Source organism: Crocuta crocuta, unplaced genomic scaffold, assembly GCF_008692635.1.
Source record: "Crocuta crocuta isolate KB4526 unplaced genomic scaffold, BGI_CrCroc_1.0 scaffold139, whole genome shotgun sequence".
In the NCBI taxonomy this organism is placed as follows: domain Eukaryota; kingdom Metazoa; phylum Chordata; class Mammalia; order Carnivora; family Hyaenidae; genus Crocuta; species Crocuta crocuta.
In genome coordinates, this window is record NW_027533258.1 from 3,823,233 (window position 1) to 3,834,874 (window position 11,642).

Consider the following 11,642-nt stretch of genomic DNA (forward strand, 5'->3'; position numbering starts at 1 on the left):
CACAACGGCAGCTCAAGTCATGGCTCTTGATTTCACAGGCCCGTGTGGGCTGCCAAGGGCCTGGCAGGGGGGTGGGGGGTGGGTGGGGGTCGATGGAGCCTGAGATGTGGTGTCACAATGCTGAGGCTTCAGCCCTCAGAGTTTCCCATCAGATGCCAACTTCTAGGAGTTCATTCCGGATGCTTGTTCAAACCTGTGTCTGAGCCGCGCGGCCTTTGAAGCTCACAGTCTTTGCTCTTGAAAAAAAAAAATTTAATTGCATTCCCAGGATTTCAGCAGAGTCGAGAAGGCGGCTCTTGTATTTCGGGAGCAGGGACTGGCCATGATGTGGCCTGAGGGTGTGGGTGTGGGTTTTCGGTGCCCCAGAGAAGGTCTGGCAGGAAGGCTTCTGAGTGTGTTGGCGTGGACTCACACGTAGACTCCCAATGTTGGGAAGGACCTGGGAGGTCAAGTCCATACCTCTTGCGCTGCACCTCACTTCAGTCCTGTCTCCAATATGCCTGCCAGTGAAGGGGAACTCACTACCTTTCAAGAGAACCTCTTTCATTTTCAAAGAGCTAAGAGCATAGTCCCTTCATTTATTTTTTGGATCTACTGAGCACACCCTAGGTACCGGGCACTGGTCCGCAAACCAGCCACACAGGCCTGAACCAGAAAGACCAAGTCTCTGCTTTAGTGGGGCTCCCAGTTACTTGGGGGAGACGCAGAATGTACGATAAGTACATGAGTGTGAGGAGCGGAAGGGACTCGGTAGGAGACAGAAGCGTGGCCTCGAAAGTCGCCCTTTTGACAGAAAAGTGGGGGAAGTCGGTTACGGAAAGGCCTCTTTCTTCCCCTCTCGTGGATGGAGACGTAAAGACGGGAGGGACCTGCCATGTGAAGGATCACAGGGAGAATATTCCAGGAGGTCATGGAAAGGGGGAAGACCCTGAGGCAGGAAGGAGGCTGGCGTGACTGAGAGTGCTGGCTGGAGGAAGGGGAGTGAGGGGGGCCCGGAGAGGGCCTGGGAGGCCATATTGCTAGGGCCGCGGAAGCCTCTCACACTGAGAAGGACAACTGAGACATCATTGAAGGATCTTAAACAGGAAACTGGCGTGACTCGATCTGTGTTTTGAGAGCCCCTGCCGGCTGTTATGTTGAGGGTGTGCAATGGCAGCAAGGGACTGAGATTTCAAAGTCTAGCTCATGACAGAGGACTGGGCTGGAAAATTCGGCAAAGGCCGCCTCTAGAGGGCAGGCACGGGGCTCCTCTTCCCCGCCCCTCCAGAGCTGGGGTGGTGGGTGGGCTCGCCGGGTGGGTGAGCAGAGACTAGGGGAAGCTCACACCATGCTCCCCCGTCTCCCTCCAGCGTCTGTGAATTCTAAACCTACAGAAGGGCCTTAGGATCATTTCATTCATGAGCTTTCAAATGTATGACGGAACCTCTCAGCAGCCCTCCTTGTGTGTCGATGTTGAAAACCCAGTAGACCGGGCATCTGGCCTTTTTTTGCACTGGGCCTGCCTCTAAGCAGCTGGGAATCTGGGTCAGGTGACCTAGTTGCCAAATAGAGCGAGCACGGAGGTACGGGCATGGCCCGGTGTTGGAAGCCACCGCATCACTTTCCTTTGCACATTCAGGGTATAATTGTGACTCGGTGGGGGAGTGTCCTGAGTGGAGATGACCTTTGAGCTGGGCCGTGGAAACTGGGTGGAATTTCAGCAGGCATGCAGGGGAGAGAAGGGCATTGTGCTAGGTGACGGTGGGGCGTTACTGTGACTGGTGGGGTAAGGGATCCATTCTAGCTCGTGACTGCCACAATGCTTGGCCTTTTCAAAAATACTTCAGGAATTAAGAACAGAGGGGGCTCCTGGTTATTATTTTACAGACAATGCCTCTCAAACCCAAATATCCCGCAAATGACCCAGGCATCCCCCTCATCCCTTATACACTCTTGGATAATCGGAATGTACTGCTCACCAACAATGCCTTTCTGTCATCGGCTGCCATTTTCTCTGGCCAAACCCAACATTTCCAAGTGGTTTGCTCTATAAAAAACAAAACACAAACAAAAAACCCTCCCAAATTTCTGATAAGTCCATTGGAAAAATTGGACCTAACACCTAACCTTAAGAAGTCTTCTTGTTTTATTGCGAGAATTCTCTTAGCCTTCAATGTTTCATTGTAAGTTGTAATTAACACGCAAGGGCAGAGATTAACGTACTTGACCATAGAGCTCATCCCCTCTGCTTCTGTTTTTGTAGTCAACTGCTGCAGTAAGGGTCCCACAACAATTCTTCTTTTTAAAAACTATTTATTTATTTATTTTGAGAGAGAGAGAGCAGGGAGAGGCAGAGAGAGAGGGCACAATAATTCTCTGAGAAACTCAAGCCTAGCCTAACCAGATCCTGTGGTTTCTAGAGTTTTCCAACTGGAATGTTTTTCCAAAGGAGACCTAAACCAGTTTAATATTTGCGGGTACCTCCGTGTCGTATTATATTTACTTTCCAAGCCCGAGGACTCATTAGCAGAATGAGACTATGGGTGTCAAACCACTGATGTAAGTTAGACTTTGAAAGACTGATTCTTGTGTCCACCAGTGAGCCAGTTAACTGGGAGAATGAGGCGAGCAGGAACACCTTGACCCGACATTTCTTGCCACCTGCTGAGAACGGGGATGGTCGCTCATTGCGAGCCGCAGGGTTTGCTCTATGTAAGAAGCCCACACGAAGCTCTCCCCCTCCGGCTTGCATTCAGCCTGATGCCCCAACCTCATTTCAGAGCTGTCAGATGGTCTGGATGGGGAAGGAGCTGAACCCTGCCCCCACCCCGGGGCGGAGGGCGAAGACCCACGCGGGGCGGTGCACGCGCTCCAGCGGGTGGGTGAAGTGTAAGTGCAAAGGCCACATTGTTCAGGATGGAGGCCCTTCGGCAAGTCAGCTATTCCCAGAATGACATGTATACTGAGAAGGAAGGAAAAAATGGCCATGTGAGTGGTGGTTGTGGGCGGGGGGTTTCGAGGGTGGTTAGCCCCGCCTTGTGGGTCATGTGCTGCTGCAAACAGCCCAGCGTTAAGCACATGTGTGGTCCAATCTCTTGCATTTGGGATCTAGCCCTTCTGATGATGGCTTCTTTCTGGGAGGTGTTTTCTTTTCATGCCCCCCCGAGGTATGCTCTGACTCTCCCGCAATTGTCCGTCCTCTCCCTTCCAAGAAAACCTGTTGTCTCACTGGAGTCAGAAAGCTTTTCTATGCTTTTGTCAGAGAGGGACCCCCAGTGGGGCAGGGGATGAGAGGGGCGGGTGGCTGTGTGCCCGGAACGAAAGGTCCAGAAGGGCCCAGATCATCTGGTGCATTTAAAAGGGCTTCATCCTCTCTGAGCCCATAACTCACTGGACTCCAGGCCCGGGCTAAGAATACAGCTGCGGGGGCCGATGTATTTCCTTCATTGCTTAGCTGCTACGGCAGCAGGAATCTGACCTTGAAGCGAGCTTTGATCGTGGAGTAACTCAAGACTTGCCCTTATCTGCCAGGGAAGTTGGGTCAGCCTGTAGCCACGGCCCACACCCGAAACCTGTCCAAAGCTCTGGGATCTGGCACTCTTCATTAGAACAAAGTCGGCAGAGAGTTTCAGGGTTTTTAATCCCGGTGCTCCGCACCAAACACTGTCGCTGGAGTTCCACAAATATTTACTGGGCACCCGCTTGGGGCCAGCCACCGAGCGAGGCCTGGAGGGCGACCCTGGGTGCTCTGTATGGGCTCAGCGAATGATTGCACCCTTGCGGTCCGAGAGAAAGTGGGTCCCTGCACTGGTGCTTGGATGGGAGTTCAGATTTGCCACTCGGAATGTTGGCCACATGATAGGTTTGCTCCGTATAAATCAGGCTTTATACCTGATATCAGTCCATAATTGATACTCTGCCTGAGAGCAGATGTCTCTCTGCCCTGACAATGATTTCCTGTTCATCTGATTGGCTTTGTGATAGCAGAGGTTGGCCAACTCTGTAGCCTGCAGACCAGATCTGGCCCCCCACCTGACTTGGTACATAATGTTTTATTGGATGAAATGTTCCTATTGACTAAGACCGATTTGGTGCTAAGGTGACAGAGCCAAATAGTTGCCATGGAGACTGGACCTATGAGCTTCAAAGCCTATAGTATTTACAATGTGACTCTTTACAAATAATCTGCAGAACTCTAAGCTGAAGGTGAGATATGGATTGAAGTCAGTGTTGTTTCCAGATACTTTTGGAGTTCTGGTTGGTACTCTAATAATATGGCTGGTGTGACATTATGGTTCCCACTTATCATTACTGGAGTGGCCCAGATGGAGGTACCCCAGAACCCTGCAACAGTCTGTAAATGCTTATTTTTCATGGTCTTCAACATCAGCTGTTTTTTTTTTTTTTAAGTTTATACATTTATTTTGAGAGAGAGAAAGAAAGAGAGAGAGCATGAGTAAGGTAGGGACAGAGAGAACATGAGTAGGGTAGGGGCAGAGAGAGAGGGAGAGAGAATTCTAAGCAGGCTATGTGTGGCTAGCACAGAGCCCGACGTGGGGCTCGAACTCATAAACTGAGATCGTGACTTGAGCGGAGATCAGGAGTCGGATGCTTAACCGACTGAGCCACCCAGGCGCTCCAACATCAGCTTTTTAGATGGGGTTATTTGAATCGTCCTTGGAGGATTAGCTTGTTTGGTCTTCTAGTTCCTCTACGAGATACACATCATGTTAGAGAAGAGAAATTCCGAGCCAGAAACGCAGTAAGTAAAGCCGGCGGTCGGCAGAAGTAGGTAACAGAGCCATCCCCTGGGCTTCCATGATGGGGGTGCACCACTGCTGGGTGGACAGGCTTCCCATATCCTCATACAGGATCGAACATACAGGATGTACCAGGATTATAGATATCTGCTCTCCATTATCGTCTGCCGTTGGTCTGGGCCAGTCCAGATGAAGGATTCTGGCTCTGGAGCAATGTCTTGTGAACTTGACAGTCCCCTCAGGCCATCGTCGGCTTCCTTTGGAACCTTACTCACCGGACTTTCAAATCTTCGGCCAGCCTGTTTGGGGCCGGAGTGGAGGCTGTTCCCTCCTCCTCAGCACTGTCTTTTCCCTTCTGTCAACATGTAGCTTCTGATTTGATGGCCTGTGGTGAGATGAAAAGTCCCTTTACTCTTTGCAAGTGGAAGACCAGTCCCGTCCAGATTCCAGCAATTCTGAGTTTCGGGATCCTCACTTACTATGGCCTGCTATGTCTTCCTTACTTTGTGACCTTTTAAATCCGTTTTAATTTATTCAAAAATTACATGAGAGTATTCTCCATATTAAAAATAAGCCAAATGATATAAAACTTTTTAATGTTTATTAATTTTTGAGAGAGAGAGAGACAGAGCGTGAGAGGGGGAGGAGCAGAGAGAGGGAGGGACAGAAGATATGAAGCCGGCTCCATGCTACCGAACAGAGCCCGACACGGGGCTCGAACTCACGAACCATGAGATCATGACCTGAGCCGAAGTTGGACGTTTGACTAACTGAACCACCCAGGCACCCTCGAAAATGGTTTAGACCCTGACAGAAGACCGAACTCTTCTCTATAATAGCTCTAGTTCCTGGGGATAACCATTGATGTCAATCTAGCACGTCTTTGGCTCTTTTCCCAACGAACATACACATCTTCACGCATGTGGGTGCATATTTACACATATGTAGTGTTTTGGTGTGTATTTACATAATGACATCATGTTGTGTATGCACCTGAGTCTTTTCATTGTCTTGAAGGCCTTTCTGTGGTTGTTCATTTTCTAACTCATGATTTTTTTAACTGTTGCAAAACATTCCATTGCAGGGATTTACCCTAATTTATTTCCACTCATAGGAATGGTGCTCCAATGATCATCCTTATTCATTTCTCCTTAAGCATATGCTTAAATGTTTATCCGGGATGTAGTGATTAAACTGTGGAGTCGTGGTGTCGGCATTTAAATTTTTTTTTTATTAGTTTTTAAATGTTTATTTATTTTGAGAGCGAGAGAGCACACATTGGGGAGGAGCATACAGAGAGGGAGAGAGAGTGCAGGCTCCGTCCGCACTATCAGCATAGAGCCCGATGCGGGCCTCAATGCCACAAACAGCATGATCATGACTTGAGCCAAAATCAAGAGTCGGACGCTCAACCGACTGAGCCACCTGGGCACCCTGGCATTTAAAAATGTAAATGTATTCTGCCAAATTGCTGGTCACAGACCAATTATTATATTATCATCCCTCTGAACAGTATGCAGACGTATCTATCATACATCTACTCTTTTGACATTATCAATTGTTTTGATTTCAGCCAGTGTGATAGGTAAACATTGGTATCACATCCCTTGTGGATTTCACTTGTGTTTTCCCGGTTACCAGTGAGGTTGAACACCATTAAATATGTTTATTGGCTATTTGTATTTCTCTTTTGTGAATCATATGTCTTTATGCCTTTATAATTCTACACGGAGCCTCTTAATGCATCTGGAATTGAATTTTGTGAATGATGTGAGCTAGAGACCTGCTCTGATGCTTTGACAAATGGATAGCCAACACCACTTGATATCTGTTGTATTCTTTCCCTACTGAATTGTATATTGTGTTTATTATATACTAAATTCACAGGTATACTCACAAAGTCTTAATTCTGTCCTATTGTTTTATTTTTCCTTCATGGCTAATAACCACATAGTTTGAGCTGCTAAAACTTTGTAATATAAATATAATATGAGCTTATAGCATAAGCTATATAATGTAATATAATGTAATATTATAAATAATAAATAACATATAATTATGTTATTTATAATTATGATTGTATTATATATGCGTATACATATATAATATATGTATATATTACATATACATAGAATACATGTACATATATTACATATACATAGAATATATGTTTGATATCTGGTAGGTGATGTTCTTCTTTATTGTTTTTGTTTGTTTTTTCTTGTTGTTATTGTGTTTGGTTCAACATTTTTTGGCTATTGTTGCTTATTATCTTTTAGATAAGTTGTTAAAGCATGTGTCAAGTTCCAACTGGAATATTATTTAGGATAATACTGAATTTGTAGACTGCTTTGGGAAAAACAACATCTTTATGACTTTGAGTGTTTCTGTCCGGGGACATAATATGTATCTGTGCGGTTAGCACTTCTTCTGTGTGATTTAGAAAAATTTGTCTGCCTTATTGATTCCTCCCCCTCACCCTACAAAGAACATGATTCTTTAATCAGTTGTATTTTTGTCCTTTTTAAATTATATTAATCTCTGCCCTTCTTAGCAAGGAGTCAGTTGATCCTGGATTCATTATTGCTTTTATAATTTCTTGAGTTGAAAGTTTAACTCATTCTTTGTCAATACTTTTTACTTTTTAGTAATTGTTCTAATGGTGTACATCACCTGCTGAGTATTGCTTGGGCTATCTGCCTACAGATTTGGCACATAGTACAGTCCCAATCCTTGTTGAAGAAAGTTTTGGTTTTCGTCTCGATTTCTCTGTCCAAATACCATTTTTAAATTTCCAATGTTATCTTGGCCAGTTTGTTTTTAATTTCTACTTTATGTTTGCCTCAAGTTGTGCCGGTATGGCTTCTGCTTCCTTTGAGATTTATTGAGATTTTTCTTATAGCCTGATATGGAGTCTGTAAGAGTGTTCCTTGTGTGTTTGAAAATAATTCACGATCTTCGTTATATGGATGCACATTTTCTATACATCTACTAAATTGAACTCATTAACCCTGTTATGAATAATCTTTCTGCTACTGTTTTTTGTTTTTTGGGTTTTTTTTTTGGCTACTTGATTGATCTGTTCTGAGAGAAGTGTGCTAAAGTCTTTCACCGTGATTATGACTTTGTCAATTTCTTCTCATATTTCCAGTGATCTTTTGCTTTATTTTTTCCAGGCTGTGTTATTATATGCATAAAGGTTTATGACTGTCATTTCTTCAGGACAAACTGGATCTTTCCTTGCTATGAAGTATCTCTCTTTGGCCACTTTCATCTTTTTTCAATTTATTTATTTATTAAGGTTTATTTATTTATTTGAGAGAGAGAAAGAACGCACGTATTTGAGAGAGAGAAAGAACGTGCACGAGCAGGGGAGGGGCAGAGAGAGCCGGGAAGAAAGAGATAATGCCAAGCAGGTTCTGCACTGTCAGTATGTGGAGCCTGATGTAGGGCTTGAACTCATGAACCATGAGATCATGACCTGAGCCAAAATTAAGAGTCAGAGGCTTCAACTGAGCCACCCAGTTGCCCCTCTTCTCTTTCAATTTAAATTGATTTTTCTGATGCTATTATTACTATAATTGCTTTTTTCTTGTTAATATTTGCCTGGGGTCTCTTTTTAAAATCTTTTGATTTTCCACTATTGTTTGTGTTAGGTGTATCTCTTGTTTCAGACTATAGATAGGAATTAATGTAATTCAAGGTGAAATTATAGGTCTTCCAATGAGAGACTTGAATCCATTCACATACATTGTGATTGGCGATTTGACTGGACTATCTTCATGTATGTGTTTTATTTATTGTACTTAGGGTTGAAAACCTTCTTCTTCAACTTTGTATCCCCCAGAACCAGCCTGAGAACCAGGCTCACAAGAGCAGATGTTCAACAAATGCTCATCGAGTAAAACTTTCCTTGACTCCTGAGTTCTGATCTGATTTGACTACATATGGCAAAAGCCCTCCATTGCAATGGGGTTGGAGCTAACATCCCAATTATTGGTAAAAGAAGTTTTCAAGAAGTTTTTCTTTCTAGTGAAAGAAGCCTTTAGTGACAGTTTTAACTCTAAGGAATTTTTCCTATTTGTGTAGATTTAACGTCAAAGATTTGGGGTCTTCTTGAAATGTGAGGCCTGTTGTTAGGGGTAGTGGAGGTAAAAATTTCAGAATTGGGGAAAGAAATACAGGGTACCGTCTGCAGCAGCCAGGCTCCCTGGGCAGGTGCACACTGAAGAACGTTTCCCAGCAAAACTGAATCACTGCTTTTTAGTTCTGGGTCTATGCATAGCACAGCAATAGTTTTGGGCCTCGCATATTTTATTTCCAGACTCATCTACCAGAGTGCCGGATAATTGGTTTACTTTTGAAAAGACAGTATTATGGCAACATTAACTTTATGGTAGGTTCACCTAGAGGGACTAACTATGCTGGATGAAGACAAACAGATTAAATTAAGAGGTATTAAGAAATGAAATCAGGATAGCTCCCAATCAGGGACATCTTTTTCTTACCTTAATTGACAAAGAGATTGAAAACACAAAAAGAGCGTATGTTCTGTCATAGTGAAAAGAATGCTAGACTGGAATCAAGGCCCTTGCAGGTTGGATCGTGCCCAACTGGGCTCCCCAGAACATCTCTGGAAATCTCTTTCAGTACAAAGGAGCCGGATTAGCTGATGTCCGACATTTCTTCCAACCGTGTCTGGGAAAATCTTACGTGGAAACTCCGGTGACAGTTAACCTAACCCACACCCTTAAGGTTCTGCCATGGTCTCTTTGTAACTCAAACCAGGTTCATCTTATTTGGTGGTTAGCTCTAAATCATGCAGATTTCACAGCTCTGAGTGCTGTGTTAGGCATCGATGTGTGTTTTTCTAAGCCTTTACAAAGTAGCTGGTTACTGAGTGGAGAAGATAAGGCCCCACGGCTTCTCCAGTTGCTTTGCGTTGTGTAGAGGGGCATCTCCCACCCCCCCCCACCCCCCCCCCTTTGATTCTTTGGAACTTGGAAGAAAGGACAGCTGGGCAACGCCAAATGCAGGTCTTCGAGTAGGACACCGTAGGCTCCCTCCCTCCCTTCCTTCCTGAAATGATGCTATTTTACCATAGATGGTGAACTACAGAATTCTCTTTTTCACCCCAACTTCAGTCGGAAGCTTGGAGATTTGATCCAAGGCTGGGGGGTGGGGTGGGGCGGGCATTCAAGGAAGATGCAGAAGTACAACCCAGCGTCCCACCAGTGACTTGTCTGAGCGCAGACTGCTCTGTGGCTGAGGCTCATGACTAGAATGGAGATGGACCAAGACCCAGCTTGGCTGAGCAAATGGATTTTCATAGCGTGCTCTTCTCCATCAGCATTTTCTTCCAACCTACTGCAGAACTGGCTTTGGCTCCAACCAACACTGTTCTTCTCAGCCATCGCCACGATCTCTACCTCTCTTTGGGGGTGTTGATGTTTTGAACAGCTGGTTTAAACTATGCTCAGAAGACAGAGGTTCTATCTAATAAGCAAGCCCTTTAAAAGCCCCTGAGGGCAAGAAGAGAGAAGGCTGTGGGCGGGGCTCAGACCATCCTTAACGCAAGCATACATATGTGCGAGTAACACCTTTGGCCACAAGACTGGGAAGGAGTTCAATATATTTTAACTCGAGTTTAACTCCTAGTACAGGGACTCTAGATATTTTCTTACAGCCCTTTCTTAAAATGGCCACAAGTAGGTAGGTATTAGAAATGTGGATCGTCTGAGTTCAAGCGGACCTCTCCTAACCCAGTGCCTCTCCCCTTTCCAGAATGGCTACAGTCTGTCCAGGCCACCATGATCCTGTCCATCATCTTCAGCGTTCTGTCCCTGTTCCTGTTCTTCTGCCAGCTCTTCACCCTCACCAAAGGGGGCCGCTTTTACATCACCGGAGTGTTCCAAATCCTTGCGGGTGAGTTGGAGATGATAAAGTCCAAGGGGAAGCTGCTCTTGCCTCTGCAAGGCTGGGGGATGACTCATGTTTGTGAATCTGCACATTGGATGGTTTTTATAAAGTACAGATGTGTGTGTGTGTGTGTGTGTGTGTGTGTGTGTGTGTACTTACATATATACCTTGGAATTTGAGAACTCTCTACCTCTCCGTGGAATAGGGTACATAGGAGATAAGATTTCAGGACTCTAGAACCAAGCTTCCTAACCAAGCCAGACCTAGCAGTGGGAACGAAGCTACAGTCTGGACACATAATCAGAGGTAAATGCTAATAAGAATATGAGTAGAGCAAAGGCCCGTTTTGAGGGCGAATCCTCATATGTTATGTTATGCCCCAGGGAGCCGTCCTTCCTTCAGCGTGGAAAGTGGCCCCAGTGTGCTGCTTAGGTTGTTTCCGAGTATGTGTCTGCTACCTCCAAGCAGTGATGAAGCCGTAGCAGAGTCTTGCTTTTCTGTACCCCAGGTCTGTGCCTTACTGGGTTCTAGTTTACTGTTGTCATTCTTTGGTGTCTCCACTTTGGCACCCCTGTGTCACATGATGTCATTTCCTAACATGGGGCCATGATGACACATGAGAGCTCTCATTCATCTCCTCCTTAAACCGCCTTCAAGTTCCCCTACTGGATAGGTTATCCATATGTACAATGTGCAGAGGACGAGAAGCTTCTCTTAGAAAGGGTGACAGCTTCCAACTTTGTCTCTAGATTCTGGCCAGTGTCTTCCTTCATTGACTCATCTTCCTGTCTATTGACTGCCAGTTGACTGAGTCAGAAGGCACTGGAGAGAAGTAAGAGGCAGATGTGGTTGTGGATCCTATAGTCCATGTTAACAAGTCACAAACTCACTATGTACCAGAGTACATCTATGTACCGTGAGATGTTCTAAATTCTGGCTGTCTGGGTAGGCAAAGGGCTATGCAGTCATCTCTTCTTTTAGTTG

The 11,642-nt window shown here is 45.3% G+C and overlaps 1 protein-coding gene across 3 annotated transcripts in view; it reads left to right on the plus strand.

Annotated features, from left to right (window-relative positions):
- The window catches only part of PMP22 (peripheral myelin protein 22), a 42,195-nt gene that overhangs the window by 13,410 nt on the left and 17,143 nt on the right, over window positions 1–11,642 (plus strand). For all 3 annotated transcript variants that reach the window (XM_077746841.1, XM_077746839.1, XM_077746840.1), the window contains exon 4: window positions 10,524–10,664. In XM_077746841.1, coding sequence (XP_077602967.1) covers window positions 10,524–10,664 — 141 coding nt within the window. The remainder of the gene's footprint in view (window positions 1–10,523; window positions 10,665–11,642) is intronic.